At 34.0% G+C, this 19,697-nt stretch overlaps 3 protein-coding genes across 3 annotated transcripts; all 3 read left to right on the forward strand.

Moving 5' to 3' along the window:
• The first annotated feature begins 1,359 nt into the window (after positions 1-1,359).
• On the forward strand, positions 1,360-3,984 carry LOC126714762 (GDSL esterase/lipase At5g14450-like). Its single transcript, XM_050415052.1, has 5 exons — positions 1,360-1,738; positions 1,826-2,035; positions 2,130-2,302; positions 2,713-2,986; positions 3,513-3,984. The coding sequence occupies exons 1-5, from the start codon at positions 1,471-1,473 to the stop codon at positions 3,758-3,760; spliced, it is 1,173 nt and encodes a 390-aa protein (XP_050271009.1). The 5' UTR covers positions 1,360-1,470; the 3' UTR covers positions 3,761-3,984.
• Positions 3,985-12,925: 8,941 nt separating this feature from the next.
• Positions 12,926-15,266, forward strand: LOC126714764 (GDSL esterase/lipase At5g14450-like). Its single transcript, XM_050415053.1, has 5 exons — positions 12,926-13,169; positions 13,259-13,468; positions 13,558-13,721; positions 14,147-14,420; positions 14,825-15,266. The coding sequence occupies exons 1-5, from the start codon at positions 12,926-12,928 to the stop codon at positions 15,070-15,072; spliced, it is 1,140 nt and encodes a 379-aa protein (XP_050271010.1). The 3' UTR covers positions 15,073-15,266.
• Positions 15,267-18,330: 3,064 nt separating this feature from the next.
• LOC126702449 (uncharacterized) lies at positions 18,331-19,275 on the forward strand. The gene has a single exon (XM_050401154.1). The coding sequence runs from the start codon at positions 18,331-18,333 to the stop codon at positions 19,273-19,275; it is 945 nt and encodes a 314-aa protein (XP_050257111.1).
• The last annotated feature ends 422 nt before the right edge of the window (positions 19,276-19,697 follow it).

Consider the following 19,697-nt stretch of genomic DNA (forward strand, 5'->3'; position numbering starts at 1 on the left):
AAATAAAAATACTACAGCTGGCAAGTAAAATAAAATATAATAATAATTTTTATCTTTGTTCAAATCTCAAAATCAGCCTCTCCAAAATAAATTGGAGGGAAGACGGCCTCTTATAACCTCTCACAAATCTTGCAAAAAGTAGAAGTTTTATGTACGACTTTTTTTCCCCTATACTACCTTTCAGTGTTTTTTTTTTTTTTTTTTTTCTTATTTTTCATTGGTGATTTTTTTTTTCTTTTTCCTTTCAATCTTTGGGCCCTTTGATGAAATCGTGGGAGGGAATTTGCAGGATAGCATTAATGAGGGAAAGAATATAATAAGTTGACATGGGTGAGGAATAATACTGCAAACTAGCATTTTGAGTTTTAGAGGCTCGATTTCAATCTAAATATCAAGTTTCAAATACTCGAATTCTACTTGCTAATCTGGGTAACTTTTTGCCACATAGATCTCGAATCTTATAGACTCGAGTTTGTAAAAAGTAAATCCGAGTCTACAAGACTTGATTTCTATAGTGAAACAGACCAAAACAAATCAAATCGGGCAGGAACAGAGAAACAAAGAACAGAGGGACAGAGGCAAAGAACGGAAGAACAGATCAAGAAGGAAGAAGAAGAAGAAGAAGAAGAAGAAGAAGAGGAAGAACAGAGGACCAGATCTGAAAGGAAGACTCAGATGTGGAAGGAAGAAGAAAAGAACTGAGGAAGAGGAAGATTCAGATGTGGAAGAAGAACGGGAACTCAAGTTTTAAATACTCGATTCCCACGTGAATTTTTTTCCATCACATGCAATTCAAGTCTTAGAAACTCGAGTTCAGATTTGAACTCGAGTTTTAGAGTCTTAAGATGCTAGTTTTCTATATAGTTTGCAAACCTGACAACTAACTAAAATATTTAAAAAATAATGTTAAAAGAAAAAAAAATTCTTGTTCCATTCCTCCCTATTGTTAGGCTTAAAGAATAAAAAGAGAAGCTTCTTTTTTTTTTTTAATCTACTGGAAGGAATAGAGATGCTTTTTTTGTTTCCAGTAGTTCAATACCTTATGTATCAATTCTCCTTCACACAAAAACCAAAACATATAAGGAAGAATATGAGTAGTGAATGACAGCATCGACAAGTGAAATTGACACAGTTTGACCAGCAAAATTGATTGCTAAAAAAAAAAAAAAAAGTAATAAATTCCTATTAAAATTTTTTTTAGAATTTTTATATATTTACATTTTACTTACAAAATAAATTTCCATCATATATTTACATTATAAAAACACAAAAAATTGTCCATTTTGCAACAGTAAAAATACAATTTTCCTAAATTAAACATATAAAGTGAGCAGCAGTAAATCGGTGTGCACGTGAATGTCAAGAATATCTGCTTCCTTTTGCCCCATATACACCAAGATTAAGTAGGTAGATAACCTTAAAACCAGGCCTCTGGTTCTTGCTGGTCCCTATAGACTAGAGTGTTCTAGCATGAACTACTTTTGTGCTGCACCAATGGAGTTTGGGAGACTATTATTAACTGGGTTCATGGTTTTGTGTGTTCTGGGTGTGGGAGGTAAAGAACTGCAAGGCTCAGCACCTTGTGTGTTTCCAGCAATCTACAACTTTGGTGACTCAAATTCAGACACTGGAGGCATATCAGCAGCATTTGAACCCATTCCAGCACCATATGGTGATGCATTCTTTCACAAGCCTGCTGGAAGGGACTCAGATGGCCGGGTCCTCATAGACTTCATAGGTACAAACATTTCTATATCACTCTACTTATCTATAGTAAAAGTATAGATTCATGATAGTTGTCTAATAGAGTAAAATATTTATGCAGCTGAGCACCTAAAATTGCCATACTTGAGTGCATATTTGAATTCACTTGGAACCAATTACCAGCATGGTGCAAATTTTGCCACTGGAGGATCAACTATTAGAAGGCAAAATGAAACCATATTTGAGTATGGCATTAGTCCGTTCTCTCTTGACATCCAGATTGTGCAATTCCTGCAGTTCAAAGCACGCACCTATGCTCTCTACAACCAAGGTCATTCCCATTAAAAGAAAAAAGTACCAATAGTTGTGTGTTTGGATGAGTTTATTTTCATCAGCTTATTTAGTTTTTTTATTGTGATTTCTAGCCAAGACACCCTCTGAAAGAAGCAAGCTTCCTAGGCCCCAGGACTTTTCCAAGGCTCTTTACACATTCGATATCGGTCAGAATGATCTTTCTGTTGGTTTTCGAAAGATGAACTTCGACCAACTTCGTGCGGCAATGCCAGACATTGTCAATCAGTTAGCCACAGCAGTCCAAGTAAGTAACCAGATTACTAGCATTGCTTGAAATAAGAAGTTTGAAATTAGAGACAGTGGTTCATATTCTGAAGAGAAGGCAACACTGATATCTAGTTTAAAGCCTAATAATGCAGCTCTATGTTACTTTTGTTTTGCCTAGGCGGAGTTATAGGTTGGGGTATGATAAAGGTATATTGGGAAAATTAATGTGCAGTAAATACATTGAAAATCCTTTATTTTCTGATAGTGATTTTTGTCCGATTCTTACTCCCGTGGATATAAGCACATTGCCAAACCACGTAAATATCTGTCTTTGACTCTCTTTTCTCTCTATTTTCACTAACATTGCTATGATCTGAAACTCTGAATAATTGTGAGTTTAATCAAGCATATCTTTGATATGAAACTACTGTAATGGACTACTTTCAGCGCATATATCAACAAGGGGGGCGGACATTTTGGATTCACAACACAGGGCCTATTGGATGCTTGCCAGTGAACTTTTTTTACAATCATAATCCAGCGCCTGGCTATCTTGATCAGCATGGCTGTATCAAGGGTCAAAATGACATGGCTGTAGAGTTCAACAAGCAACTCAAGGACAGAGTGATCAAACTAAGGGCAGAGCTCCCAGAAGCAGCAATAACATATGTGGATCTATATGCTGCAAAATATGGACTAATCAGCAATGCAAAGAATGAAGGTATTTATTATATTGTAATCCTATTCACATCACTTAATCAATTTCACATGCCTATCAAGGTTTACCATTACATTCTTTTGAGCTTACAATTTATGTTACTCTTAAGATGTGGAACATTTTACTACTATTAATAAGTTTAATACTCCGGAAAAGAATACATGTGGCCAATTTTGATTAGTCTGTTGAGAATCCATATCCGACTCCAAAATTTTGGGACTATGGCTAAGTAGTTATTGATGTTTTTGATTTGAAAAGAAATACACCTTTTGACTAAAGTAATATCTAAAGAAGTCAAAGCCCCGCCACCCCGGGGGGGGGGGGGGGGGGGTGGAAGAGCACAAAAACTCAAAAAGTATAATGTCTGTTTGTAATTCTGGCCTTTTTCTTCCTTGTGAAAAGACAGCATTTGGGTTTTTACATTAGGGCAATTGTTACAATCATGTCGAAGAAAAGTGCCAATGTAACGGCTATTACTGATACTGTGAATCTGGGACAATTTTTTTTACACAAGTTACTTCTTTTACAGGATTCGCCGATCCCCTGAAGGTCTGCTGTGGGTATCATGTGAATTACGATCATGTCTGGTGTGGGACAAAAGCACTTGTAAATGGAAGTGCGGTGTTTGGTGCTTCTTGTGCTAATCCTTCACAGTATGTTAGCTGGGATGGTGTACACTACTCTCAGGCTGCTAGTCAGTGGTTTGCTAATCATATACTCAATGGTTCACTGTCAGATCCACCAATTCCAATTACCCGAGCATGTCAAAAGCATTAGTGTGATCACAACCATATGTCATATGTGTTAGATTGGGCAATGGAAAGGTATAATAGTAAAAACATTGAGAATTAGCACTATAGGTGTATCAGAAGAATAACATTGAGTCTTGAGAAGTTGCATCTCTAGCAGAATTGTAACATTTGTCTCAGTTGCCAATCCAAAATTAAAAGCAAAGGGTAAAAAAGACCATAATATTTGAAATGGCCAGCTGATTTGTCATACTTCTCTAGTTTGCATGTTTTGTTTTCCCCATCATCATGCTTAAGATTGCATAAATGCTGAAAATAGTCTCAATATTGCATGAGTTTTGTTATTGTGCTAATGTTAAGTTGTCAAGAAGCTTACTGTTACAGGAGGCTTCTTGACAACTTAAGTCCTGTTTATTGATTTTTCTTTTCTTTTCTTTTCTTTTTTAACTGGAAAGTTAAGAAGTTACACTGTATCTTGCTGCATCATGAGGAATACAGTAGGTAGCATTCAGGGAATTTGTAGGGGTGGAATGGAGATTCATGGTAAGAATGCACAACAAAGGAAGTATATGCGCAACATTAAGTCAATTTGAATAAGCAAAAAAATTATCTAACATAGCCATAGTTGAATAAGAAAAAAAAAAAAAAAAAACTATCAGAGCAGCCATAATTTGAATAAGCATCATTTGTTTCGCTTATCGTCCTACTGTTAACCAGTCTTTGTTGTCTCCGTTGCCTATGTTCGAGCCATTAATGACCAATATGTTTCATTTCCCTATGGGGACGATGTCTGTTACTTCAGATGTCTTTCACCTAACAGACCTTTCCCCTTGTGGAGAAGTGCTACATCCCAACCTCAATGTAGGGATGGTAACTATCAATCAAACGCCGACCCTTCTGATTTGGCCTACACCCTCTTATGACTTGACAAATGCAGAACACTACTCTATCTCCCCAGGGCCCAGTATCATTACTCATGAGTAAGTTTCATTTTACTTCTACTGGATTTGTCAATTTATGGTGTGTAGTACAACAAAAAGAGTTACTCAATGATATCTTCTTTTGCTAAAGCCTTAGCTTAAGGTCACAGGCTAGCCTTGGCTCTTTTTCCACTTGTATTGATCCCTCTCTTCCCTTACTCGTGATAGCTTTTCTAAATCCATTCAAGGACCATTATGGTTTTTGCAGCTTTGGGTGTATGCCTATGTTCCATCCTTCTCTCCTATTCCTAAAACTTAATCTATAAGTTCCACATTCATGTGGCCAATACTTAATGGAAGCCAGATATGATTCCTCTATCCCTACCTTTGTAAGATGGTTCTATACTTTTGCAGAACATAAAAGGACCGACCTTCAGCTTACCCCATTTACCCTCGGGAAGTTCGGGTCAGAATGCTACCGACTTTTTAGTACAGGAAGTAAGTTTTTAGATACAGTAGTTGCGTGGGCAAGTTTCCTGGCTTCAATAGATTTGCTCATGTTTAACAGAAGTAGAATTGGACAAGGTCTATACCCCAACTATGTCTGCCTGGCAATTTGGCTTAACCCAAGCCACTCCAACTCCTCCTTTAATGCTGCTTGGCACACACAAGTGGCTTATCAAGCTTAGGTTGGAGAACAGTTGGCTTTATCACAAGAGAAGGATCTGAAAGGCATTGATTTTCGATGATTAATGGAGTTTCCAGCATCTACTGAACTCTTCGATATTTAGTGGTCTACATACATGGAAGTTTTCAATAATAAGACATTTATTTAGAACACTCTGAAGGCTATTCAACTGCCTTTTGATCCTGCTGAGGATGAAAAATGATTAGTTGACTTGACAGCTTCAGGTATCTATCCTGCATAATATGAATCTTATCCTAGTCATTGTCTTTATACTCTTCATCACATTGTCTGTATCTTTCCTATAGATTCAAATAAGATTCACCCAATTGCTATTTGCTAGTGTTTCTACCAAAATTGTGTTATTACCTAAACCACTCCAACAAGTCCCTCTGCATGAATCAAAGGGAGTGAAGAAGAAGCTAATGGCAGATGCTTTTCCAGAAGCTAAGGCTAGGTCTAAACGCAGACATGAGACTAGTCTAAAGCCAACATACATCTGAAAATTAAAAGAGCAAATCAAGATATTGATCCCAAAAAAGATGGAGTTTATAGCAGCATTGTAAGATAATGGATCTCCACTATTGGATACCTAAGCAAAGCAAACCTAACCATACTTTCAAATTCATATCTTTGTTGTGCTGTATGAACTTTTGTTTCTTTCTGCCTCTAGCAATTAATTCATTGAATAAGCTCTTACTGCTGCTGCTAGTTTTTCCATAGTCACCTTTATCAGTAGATGAACGATCTGCATCAAACTCTACCTCAATTGTTAATTTCTCCTTTGAGCCCTCATCACACACTTTTACTTCATTCTAACTCAACATGGAGATCTTTATCATACAAGGCATCTCTTCTAGTAACCTTTTCCTTCAAGATTGGATTTCAAAACCTGTAACCTCTAAACTTTCTCAAACCAAGAAATTTGCACTCTCTTGACTTCAAATGCAGTTTTATATGTTGTCCACTTTACACATGCACATAATCTTTAAAATAAAATAATAAAAAAAACAAACAAACAAACACTTTCAAACTCTACTAATCCACTAGTTTGTTTGACCAAACCTCTTGCGAAATTTTGAAATCGATGGTTTGTGATTGAGATTTTGACAATGAATGCTAGACCAAGGCCTAGGCCCTAACTTCCATTACTAAAAACGTATTATCCCCTTTATAAAAAGGCTCCACCGTCCACCCCTATTATAAGAAGGCCCAAAATTTTATGATTGTAATGGTTTTGCATTATTTTTCCTATCTCAGACACCGCCTCCAAAATATTAGATTAAAAAAAACCCAACACAATTTTTTTTTTTTTTTTTGAGAAGAAAAATCCAACAAAATTGAAGCCCTAACTTGTTTGGAAAAAAAAAATATATTATAAATGTGTCGAATCATTAATAATAACTAACCGCAAATTCGCGTGTTGCGCATGATAATTATTTTATGGTGGTTTTATTAAAAAAAATTATAATTTAAACTAATTTAATAATGAGTAATGTATTTCGTAATCATATTTTTATTTATTATAGGAACAATCATAAATGTAATATAGGAACAATTATAAATCATAAATATAAATTTTGTTATACCAAAATGACAATAATACAATTTTTCTCAAAAATTCAAAAGGCAAGTTAATGAAAATATTCATTTTTTAATAAAAGTTATTTATAACATTTTGTGAATCAACAAAAAGAATATAAAAGTTGGAAATTATTCTTTTAATTGTAAAAAAACTTTCTCAAAACTTATTTTTCTGCCTACAATCCAACACACCAAAAAACAAAACTAAAAAAATTAATAAAACTTAACAATGATTAATTGGACCAATTAGAATAAAAATTTGTTGTTGATAATCTATTAAGGTTATTTTCTTTGCAGAAATTGTAATTTCATCCACCCAAAATATATTATCAAATAAAAAATTATTAGCAAAATCTAAGAATTATATTTCTATACATGCATTGTTATAAAATAATAATAATTATTAAAATAAAATTGCAAAAGCTAAAATTTGTCACCCATCCGATTATTTTCGTTTGGCTAACCTTTGCTTTTCTCTAAATAAATCGCATTATAAAGTAATTCTAATACAACTATTAAGAGTACTTTGTCCACTACAAAGGATTAAAAAATAAACAAAAATTAGTAAAGTCACATAGTTTAACATCTAAATTGAGCACTATAAAAAATCATGCTATGTAATAGAATAATACTAAATTATCCAATTCATACTATGTAATAGAATAATATTATGTTTTTATATGCTATATTTAATTCTTTAAAACGCAATAGAATAACATTTAACAATCAAAGAGAACTTAAAAAAAATTAAAAAAAAAAAAAACAACAACAACAACAACAATTTAAAAAACAAAACTAAATTGCATTAACCCAAAGTAGAGTTTTGAATAATATAAAAAATTATCAACCTAAAGTAGAGATGCAAGAAAAAAAAACACCAAAAAATTGAGAGAGAGAGAGAGAGAGAGAGAGAGAAAACCTTCTTTTTTTTTTTTGTGAGAGAAAACTATGCATAGAATGGAAGAGATGGTGGCAAATTTATAGTAAGAAGGTATGAATAAGAAGAGACAAAATAAAGGAAGATGGAGGGAAAGAGGAAGAATGATATTAATATAGAAGGTAATGGGGAGATGAAAAGGAAAGGGAGGGAGAAAGGTTGAAGAAGTAGTGGAGAGATGAAAAGGTAAGGGAGGGAGAAAGGTTAGAGAAGTGTAAATATTAAAAAAAATAAATGTTAAAAAAGTTACTGGAAAATTGGAAAGAAAAAAATAATGATGTGGACGCTGATGTGGCTCAACTGAAGTGTATCAACAATAAATGATACGGTTCAGCTTTTAGATATATCTAGATAAATTTTTTCTCTTAACATCGCGAGGCTTTAATTTTTGTAAAACAATTTCCTATATGGTAAATTGTCAACATTAGCAACCTAATCTCCCACATGTCCACACACCAAAAAATATCTCTCTCAATTTCCTTTACAAAGTGACACAATTGGTTAATTTCACATCAACAACATAATAAATAAGTTCCTAATTATTTTTTAGTGATATAAGAGTTAGTACAAATTTTACTATATATGTCTTATAAATCTATATAATATCTAAAATTTGAAGCATAGCATTTATTGTTGCGCGCTCCTATTGAGCTACTTCAATGTAGCAATTTGGTCAATTCGATCCCATTTGATCCATTCAGTCCATTTCAGACTAATTCGATCCACTTTGGTACCATTGGTCTAGTTCACTCTATTTCGGTCCAATTCTGTATATTTCAGTCCAATTCGGTTCATTTCGTTCTACTTTGGTCTAATTCAGTTCATTTCAGTCTAGTTCAGTCATTTTATCCACTTCAATCCATTACAGTCTACTTTGGTCTAATTCGATCCATTATGAGAAACTGATACACCCATCAATAAACAATACACATATAAAATTTTCTATCAAAAAATTAGGATATGACATAAGTAAATAACATATTAACTAATTAATAAATATGTTAGTAAGTTAATACAATATGAGTTTGACATTAGTGTGGGCTGAGTTGTGACCACGGTTAGAACTTTATGTCTTGTTAGGTAGCAGATTTCAAGCATCATTGTTCAAAATTATGTAAAAACTGCGATTTAAAAGGTTTTGTGAAAACACGTATTTAAAGTATTCATAATGTAAAAAATGTATTTGGTACCATATTTCAAATAACATATTTTAAAATGTGAAAAAAATAATAATAATTGTGTGTTTAGTATGTGTATGTGTTTTTTTTTTTTTAAAGTATACGAGTACCGTAAAAGTTATTTTATTTTATTTGAAGAGAGAGAAACTCCCTCATTTTACCATTAGGCCTCTCCTTCTCTCTTTTCTTTTCTCCTTTGCTCTTCTCTATAATGCAAAAAATGTGTTTGGTACTATATTTCAAATAACATATTTTAAAATGTGAAAATAAAAATTTAAAAAAAAAAATTATGTATTTAGTATGTGTATGTGTTTTTTTCTTTTAAAGCTTACGTGTACCGTAAAAGTTATTTTATTTTATTTGAAGAGAGAGAAACTCCCTTGTTTTACTCCCTTGTTTTACCATTAGGCCTCTGACTCTCCTCTCTTTTCTTTTCTCCCCAGCTCCTCTCTATACTTATTCTGTGTCCTCAAAACCCACTGCTCGACCTTTTGACAAGCCGTAGCTCTAATCTTGTGTGGGCTGGATCATGTGCGTGATGCACCCAACAGTTTTTCCCAAAAGTGTGTCAGCTTCCATTTAACACGCATGTATTCTATGTGGTGTGCTCTGTGATCTCTGCTCTATTTGCATGTCAAAAGAGAATGAAAGCCCTTTGAAATATACTACCAAAAAAATCATCCATAAAGAAATCCCAGCAATAGGACTGCAAATACCCAAACCAATCATGCTATTGTCTTGCTCAACCTAATCAATTCTTTTTTTTTTTTTTCTTTTTAACCGGATATACATTTAGAAAAATATTGAAGACTTAACATGCAACATAATAATGATTAAGTTTCAAACTTTTATATATGAACTAGCCGCGAACCCGTATGTTGCGCGTAATAATTATTTTTATGGTGATTTTATTATTATTATTTTTGTTTACAATTTAAACTAATTTAATAAAGAGTAATATATTTCGTAATCATATTTTTATTTATTATAAGAACAATCATAAATGTAATATAGGAACAATTATAAATCATAAATATAAATTTTGTCATACCAAAATGAAAACAATACAATTTTTCTTAGATATTCAAAAGGCAAGTTAACGAAAATATTTATTTTTTTAATAAAAGTTATTTATAATATTTTGTGAATCAATAAAAAGAATATAAAATTTGAAAATTATTCTTTTAGTTTTAAACAAACTTTCTCAAACCTTATTTTTTTCTGCCTACAATCCAAAACACCAAAAAAATGTAACTTAGGAAATTAATAAAACTTAACACTAATTAATTGGACCAATTAAGAAAACAATTTGTTGTTGATAATCTATTAAGGTTATTTTCTTTGCAGAAATTGTAATTTCATCCATCCAAAACATATTATCAAATAAACAATGTGGGGCCAGAGAACTTGTGACCCCGGCCCACTTTGCTTTAGGACCCAAGGCCCAAGCCAAGGAGGGATATAGCCGAGGACATACAGTGAAAGACCAAATGGCCTAGAGATATAGCTGAGGATGATTTTATCCTCGACATCCCGATGCGCTCCTAAAAGAAAGGGCAAGTACGGTATAGGAACAGTTTAAGGAAAAGCTGAACACCTCCACATTAATAGAGAAAGGACCCCTGGACAATATGGCGACAAAAGACAAAGGAAAGGCTGCCATTACTGCAATTAAATACTCTGCGTCAAACAGAGCAATGCTTTTCAGCTTTTACAACCACCCCCAACCACTTTGGGTATGGGCTGATGGGACAAGTATCAGCCCTGGAAAGCTGAACCTACACGTGGACGTTGGAGGGAGGAAAAAAGGCTAATATAAAAAGAGAAGTAAGCAATCCAGAAAGGGGGCTGGGAAAAAAGGCCAAGAACCAGAGCCTCCCAGGCCATGCCGAGGAGAAAGACTTCTTGAGCAAACATGGTTCACCTCTGTACGAATACCATGATTAACCACTGTCAGGTGATCAAGGCCTAGCCTTTCAGCCCACGCTCTACAAATTATATTGTTTGGGCCCTTAACGTGCGAACCCAATACCATTTTGGGGTCGTTGCGAATTGAGTCCTTACAAACAATTATTAGCAAAATCTAAGAATTAAATTTCTATATATGCATTGTTATAAAATAATAATAATTTAAATAAAATTGCAAAAGTTAAAATTTTTCACCCATCCGATTATTTTCATTTGGCTAACATTTTCTTTTCTCTAAATAAATGGTATTATAGAGTATTTCTAATACAACTATTAAAAGTACTTTGACCACCATAAATGATTAAAAAATAAATTTTAAATTTGTAAAGTCTCATAATTTAACATCTAAATTGAGCACTATTAAAAATTATGCTATGTAATAGAATAAATACCAAATTACAATAAATACCAAATTATCCAAATCATGCTATGAAATAGAATAATATTATATTTTAATATGTTATATTTAATTTTTTATAACTCAATAGGATTAAATTTAACAATCAAAGAGAACCAAAAAAAAAAACCAGCAACAATTATTTAAAAAAATAAATAAATAAATTGCATTAACCTAGAGTAGATTTTTAAAGAATATAAAAAATTATCAACCTAAAGCAAAGATGCAAGAAAACCAAAAAATTGAGAGAGAGAGAGAGAGAGAGAGAGAGAGAACCTTTTTGTTGTGAGGGAAAACTATGCATAGAATGGAAGAAATAGCGACAAATTTATAGTAAGAAGGTGTGAATAAGAAGAGACAAAAATAAAGGAAGATGAAGGAAAATATGAAGAATGATATTAATGTAGGGGATAGTGGGGAGATGAAAAGGTAAGGGAGGGAGAAAAGTTGGAGAAGCAATGGGGAGATGAAAAGGAAAGGAAGGGAGAAAGGTTGGAGAAGTGTAAATATTTAAAAAAATAAATGTTAAAAACAATTATAGGAAAATTGGAAAGAAAAAAGATAATGACGTGGATGCTGATGTGAAGCTAAAAGATTGCTGTCTGAGATTGTAACCGTGGAACACAAAGGATTGCCGTTTGAAATTGTAACCGTGGAACACAAAGAATTGTCGCCTAAAATTGTAACCGTGAAAGAGATAGGGTTGGGAATTATTTTATTTTATTAGTATTTTTAATTTTAGGAAAACTAATTTTAAATTGTATGACAAATTCAGGAAAAAGAATGGTAATGACATGACTGCTAATATGGCTCAACATGAGCATAGCAACATTAAATGCTACACTTCAACTTTTAGTACTATATAGATATAGATTTGGCGTTTTTTATTTCTTATTTTTCATTATTGAAAATTTTTGTTTCAATCTTTGGGTCCTTAGATGAAATCACGGTTCCATTCCTTCCTAATATTAGGGTCTTCTCAGTTCTAACCATGTATGCTTAGGATTGTGCAGCTTAAAAGAACAAATATAGATGCTTCTTTTTCTATCTATGGCAAGGAATGGAGACGTTTTTTTATTATTTTTTTTTTTTTTGGGTAAATTTCATTATCATACCTTGAGGTTTGGACTAATGCTAACCAAATACAAGACTTTTCAAAACTAGCCAATTTGATCCTTAAAACCAACTTAGTCCATAAATAATTAGTTATTTTTTCTTAATTTTTTTAGAGACTAAATTGGCTCTAGGGACCAAATTGGTTAGTTTTGAAAAGTCTTGAACCTAATTGACATTAGCTCAAACCTCAAGGGGTGTGAATGAAATTTACCCTTTTTCTTTTGTTACTAGACTTGTAGACTCTAGTAGTTCAATACAGAAAGATTAACTGATCGAGTAAGTAGATAAGTATAGTCTATTTATAGCAAAAAAAATAAGATAAGTATAGGCTATTTCCTAAATTAGGCCTCTGGCTCTTGGTCCCTACAAATTAGAGTGGTCAGCATGAACTACTTTTATGCCGCACCAATGGAGTTTGGGAGACTATTATTAACTGGGTTCTTGGTTTTATGTGTTCTAGGTGTGAGTGGTAAGGAGCTGCAACGCTCAGCTCCTTGTAAGTTTCCAGCAATCTACAACTTTGGTGACTCAAATTCAGACACTGGAGGCATATCAGCAGCATTTGATCCCATTATAGCACCATATGGTGATTCATTCTTTCATAGGCCTGCTGGAAGGGACTCTGATGGTCGGGTACTCATAGACTTCATAGGTACATACATTTCTATATCACTCTACTTATCTATGGTAAATGCATAGATTCAGGACAGTAGTCTAATTTGAGAAATTGTATACATGCAGCTGAGCGCCTAAGATTGCCATACTTGAGTGCATACTTGAATTCACTCGGAACAAATTACCGGCATGGAGCAAATTTTGCCACTGGAGGATCAACTATTAGAAGGCAAAATGAAACCATATTTGAAAATGGCATTAGTCCTTTCTCTCTTGACATCCAGATTGTGCAATTCCTGCAGTTCAAAGCACGCACTGCTGATCTCTACAACCAAGGTTATTCTCATTAAAAGAAAAAGGACTAATTGTTGTGTGTTTGGATGAGCTTCTTTTCATCAGCTTATTTTGTTTGTTGTGACTCCCAGCCAAGACAAGAAACAATCTTCCCAGACCCCAGGACTTCTCCAAGGCTCTTTACACATTTGATATTGGTCAGAATGATCTTTCTGCTGGTTTTCGAAAGATGAGCTTCGACCAACTTCGTGCAGCATTGCCAGACATTGTCAATCAGTTAGCCACAGCAGTCCAAGTAAGTAACAAGATTACTAGGATTTCTTGAAATAAGAAGATTGTTGTTAGAGACTGGCTCATATTCTGAAGGGAAAGTAACACTGATCTCTAGCTTAAAGTGGTATTATATATAAATATATACATATATATATTGGCCTGTGCTGAATAATAGGTTGGGGTATGATATTATGATTAGGGTATATTGGGAAATTTAATGTGCAGTAAATACACTGTAAATCCGTTATTTTCTTATAGTGAATTTTTCCACTGCCCGCTCTTGTGCAGTAAATACACTGTAAAGACATTGCCAAAGCACTTAAATTTCTGTGTTGATTCTCTTTTCTCTCTATTTTCTCTAACATTGCTAAGATCTGAAACATTGAACAATTGTGAGTTTAATTAAGCATGTCTTAGTATGAAATGATTGTAATGGACTACTTGCAGCGCATATATCAACAAGGGGGGAGGACATTCTGGATACACAACACAGGGCCTATTGGATGCTTGCCTTTGAATTTTTTTTACAATCATAATCCACCGCCTGGCTATCTGGACCAGCAAGGCTGTGTCAAGGGTCAAAATGACATGGCTGTAGGGTTCAACAAGCAGCTCAAGGACAGGGTGATCAAACTAAGGGCAGAGCTCCCAGAAGCAGCAATAACATATGTGGATCTATATGCTGCAAAATATGGACTAATCAGCAATGCAAAGAATGAAGGTATTTATCATGATGTTCATCACGATTAATTAGTTTGATATTTCATAAAAGAATACATGTGGAAAACCAAGATTAGTTTGTTGAGAATCCATACACAACCCCAAATTTTTGGGGCTAAAGCTTGGTTGTCGTTGTTTTTTTTTTTTTTAATCTAAAAAGAAATATACCTTTTAACTAAGTAATATCAAAATGAAGTCAAAGCTGAGGAAAAAAGAGCACAAAAGCTCAAAAAGTATAATATCACTTGCCATTCTGGCCTGTCTTCCTTGTGAAAAGACTGCATTTGGGTTTCTACCTTAGGGCCATTGTTACATTCATGTCAAAGAAAAGTGTCAAATGTGATGGCTATTACTGAAGCTGTGATTCTGGGACAACTTGCTTTACATGAGTAACTTCTTTTACAGGATTTGCCGATCCCCTGAAGGTCTGCTGTGGGTATCATGTGAATTACGATCATGTATGGTGTGGATCAAAAGCAATTGTAAATGGAAGTGAGGTGTATGGTGCTTCTTGTGCTAATCCTTCACAGTATGTTAGCTGGGATGGTGTGCACTACTCTCAGGCTGCTAATCAGTGGTTTGCTAATCACATACTCAATGGTTCACTCTCAGACCCACCAATTCCAATTATCCAAGCATGTCAAAGGCGTTAGTGTGATCACAACCATATGTCAAACATCATAAATTAGTACTAGTAATTGCAGGCGTGGGACAGTTACAATTTTTTGTGTGGTGTTGATGTTATTTTTTTGTTCAGTAAAAAGTTTGGTACCTCTTCCAACTACACAATAGAGTCACCAACATAAAGAGCTTGCTTCATGCGGCCTTATGTTGTCATATTAACTATTTTAAGTGCTTGTATGAAAAAAATATATATATGATCACTCTTGTTTGAGAATGGAGAGGACAATAATTTTTTTTAGAAATGAATTTTTGCCATGGTATGTTGAGTAACTTATATATTGCAAAATGAGCTTCATTTCACATGTCAATAAAATAAAATAAATTCATTTGCTTATCTAAATCATTTAAAAGGTTAAAAGAATCATAGTTATAGCAATCCCCTAATTTCTATCTGACTTAAAAATTGGTTTTCAAATTCAAATTATATCATATAAAAACACTCAAGGATGGAGAATTTTTTTGAGTTCATTGAGGAGCTTAATTTGATAGATTTGCCGTTGGAAGGAGGGAATTATACTTGGTCTAGTGGCTCGGATCAACCTTTGATATCCAGGATAGACAAGGCTCTGGTTTCTCATGATTGGGAGGACCACTATCTGGATGTGATCTAGTGGGTTTTACCTCGTCCTTTCTCTGACCACTTCCCCATATTAGTGAGGGAGGATATTGAGGGGGAAGAGTCCTTTTAGGTTTGAGAACATGTGGTTAAAGACAGATGGGTTCACAGATAGGGTTTATTCTTGGTGGAATCAATACTCTTTCTCAAGTACTCCCAGTTTTGTGCTTGCCAAGAAGTTGAAGGCTCCGAAAGGAGACATTATTCAGTGGAACCATAGTGAGTTTGGAAATGTAGGTCGTCAAAAGAAAGAGTTGTTGGAGGCCTTGAAATTATTGGACGCTAAGGAAGGGGATTCTAGCCTTTCTGAAGTGGAGATAGATGAGAGGGTTGTGATGAGATCTCAAATATAGAACCTCTTTCTTTGGAAGAAGTCTCATGGAGACAAAAATCGAGGATGCTTTGCATTAAGGAAGGAGACAACAATACCAAATTCTTCCATAAGGTGGCTAATTCGCGAAGAAGGTATAATCAAATTAGTATGTTAGAGGTGGATGGGGTTATTTATGAGGACAAATCAAAGATGGTGGACCAAGTAGTATGATTTTATAAAAACTTGTACAAGGAAACAGAGGAGTGGAGGCCTTTTGTGGAATGTTTGGAGTTTGATCAGATTGAGGGGTTGGAGAGGGACTGGCTTGAACGGAGGTTTGAAAAAATGAGGAGATTCTTCGTGTTGTTAAAGAGTTGGAAGGAGATAAAACTCCGGGTCCTAATGGCTTTTCTATGGTCTTCTATCACCATTGTTGGGGAGTTGTGGAAAGAAATGTTTTGGCTGTGTTTGAAGAGTTTTATCAATACAGTAAGTTTGAAAAATCCCTTAATGCAACTCTCATAGCCCTAATCCCTAAGAAGAATGGTGCCTCCAATATCTAAGATTTTAGACCTATTAGCTTGGTGGGGAGTGTATACAAGATCTTGGCTAAGGTTTTGGCAAACCGCTTGAAAGAGGTTTTGGATCAGTTGATATCTAAGTCTCATAACAGTTTTGTGAGTGGTAGACAGATATTTGATTCAGTTCTTATTACAAACTAGCTGCGGACCTGCACGTTGCGCATGATAATTATTTTTATAGTGGTTTTATTAATTTTTTTTATACAATTTAAACTAATTTAATAAAGAGTTATGTATTTTGTAATTATATTTTTATTTATTATAAGAATAATCATAAATGTAATATAGGAACAATCATAAATCATAAATTTAATAATTTTTGTCATACTAAAATGAAAAAAATACAATTTTTCTCAAAAATTCAAAAGGCAAGTTAACGAAAATATTTATTTATTTTTATAAAAGTTATAACATTTTGTGAATCATTAAAAAGAATATAAAATTTGGAAATTATTCTTTTAGTTTTAAACAAACTTTCTCAAACTTATTTTTTATGCCTACAATCCAAAACACTGAAAAAAGTAACTAAAAAAAATTAATAAAACTTAACTATGATTAATTGGACCAATTAGGAAAACAATTTGTTATTTATAATCTACTAAGGTTATTTTCTTTGCAGAAATTGTAATTTCATCCACCCAAAACATATTATCAAATAAAAAATTATTAGCAAAACCTAATAATTAAATTTCTATATATGCATTGTTATAAAATAATAATAATAATAATTAAAGTAAAATTGCGAAAGATAAAATTTGTCTCTCATCCAATAATTTTTGTTTAGCCAACCTTTGCTTTTCTCTAAATAAATGGCATTGTAGAGTACTTCTAATACAATTATTAAGAGTACTTTGTCCACCACAAAGAATTAAAAAATAAACAAAAATGATTAAAGTCTCATGGTTTAACATCTAAATTGAGCACTATAAAAATCATGCTATCAAATTACAATAACTACCAAAATAAATTATCCAAATCATGCTATGTAGTAGAATAATATTATATTTTTGTATGCTATATTTAACCCTTTATAACGCAATAGAATAACATTTAACAATCAAAGAGAGAGGGGAAAAAAAAAACACAACAATTAAAAAAAAAAACTGAATCGCATTAACCTAAAGTAGATTAAAGAATATAAAAAATTATCAACCTAAAGTGAAGATGCAAGAAAAATAAAAAATAAAAATCCACCCAAAAATTGAGAGAGAGAGAGAGAGAGAGAGAGAGAGAGAGAGAACCTTTTTTCAGTAAGGGAAAACTATGCATAGAACGAAAGAGATAGTGACAAATTTATAGTAAGAGGGTGTGAATAAGAAGAGACAAAAATAGAAGAAGATGAAGGGAAAGATGAAAAATGATATTAATGTAGAAGGTAGTGAGGAGATGAGAAGGTGAGGGAAGGAGAAAGGTTGGAGAAGTAGTGAGGAGATGAAAAGGTAAAGGATGGAGAAAGGTTGGAGAAGTGTAAATATGAAATAAAAAAATATTAAAAATAATTATAAGAAAATGGGAAAAAAAAAAAAAGGATAATGATGTGGATGCTGATGTGGCTGCGCAGCAGCATTAAACGCTATGCTTCAGCTTTTAGTAATATATAGATGAATGTATTGATAGTAGGGTGAAGAGTAGGATTCCAGGGGTTATTTGTAAACTAGACATTGAGAAAGCCTATGATCATGTGAATTGCAAGGCTCTTCTAGATTTGTTGAAGAGAATGGGATTTGGGGTGAGGTGGTGTAGGTGGATCCGTACATGTATATCTATAGTCCAATTCTCTGTTTTGGTTAATGGGTCTCCAGCTGACTTTTTTAGGAGTTTGAGGGGATTGAGACAAGGGGACCGGCTATCTCCTATGTTGTTTCTGGTTATGATGAAGGTTTTCAATAAGATGATGAAAAGAGTTAAAGTTGCTAGTTTACTTCGAGGTTTTAGGGCTGATGGTAGAAGGGGTGAAAGGGTATGTGTCTCACATATTTTGTTTGCGGATAATACGATTCTGATTCATGATGCAGATGAGGAGCATATTCTACATGTTCGGATGCTCCTTTGTTTCCAGACTGTGACAGGATTAAAGGTTAATGCTTTGAAGAGTGAAAAGGTTCCCATTGGAGAGGTTCCTAATATTCATGTCTTGGCAGAGATCTTGGGTTGCCGGATTGGGTCTTTGCCTATGACCTATCTTAGTATGCCACTGAGGGCATCCTACAAGTCCCCTACTATTTGGAATCCTATATTGGAGAAAATTGAGCGTAAGTTGGCTGGTTGGAAGAAAATATATTTGTCAAAAGGTGGAAGATTGATGTTGCTTAAGAGTACATTATCTAGTCTTCCGACTTACTTTTTATCTCTTTTTACTATCCCTACACTTGTCACCAATAAAATTGAAAGGTTGCAAAGGGATTTTTTATGGGGCGACTCCAAGACACATCTGGTGGGATGGGATAAGGTGTGTGCACCTTTGGAAAATGGTGGGTTAGGAGTAAGGAAATTAACTAATTTTAATAAAACCTTGCTAGGGAAATGGTTATGGCGGTTTGGAGTTGAGGAGACAAGGTTTTGGAGAAGGGTTGTAGCTCTAAAGTTTGGGGAAGAATGGGGGGGTTGGACTTCCAAGCTAGATAGAGGGGTACATGGGTATGGTTTATGGAGAAGCATCTGAATGGGGCTGGCAAGTTTTTAGTAAAAATATTCAGTTTGAGGTAGGGATGGGGGATAGAGTGAAGATTTGGACAGATCAATGGTGTGGGGATTCTCCACTTCAATTAACCTTTCCGATTATGTATGGGATTGCCTCCAATAAAGAGGCATCAGTGACCTCTTCTCTTGAATGGTTGGGGATAAGGGAACAGAGAAGCTGAGATATTCGTTTCATTAAGAGACCAAATGATTGGGAAATGGGTGGTGTGGATGAATTTCTCCGTACTTTGGGCTCTAATTTACCTCCAACTGAGAATGGAGATCATATGCGATGGAAGTTGACGAAGAATGGGGATTTTGATATCCGATCGTTTTATAATAAGTTAAGAGGACCCTTGCCCATTATATTTCCTTGGAAAGGTGTTTGGAAGGTTAAGACCCCTC

Source organism: Quercus robur, chromosome 2 (genome assembly GCF_932294415.1).
Source record: "Quercus robur chromosome 2, dhQueRobu3.1, whole genome shotgun sequence".
Classification (NCBI taxonomy): Eukaryota; Viridiplantae; Streptophyta; class Magnoliopsida; order Fagales; family Fagaceae; genus Quercus; species Quercus robur.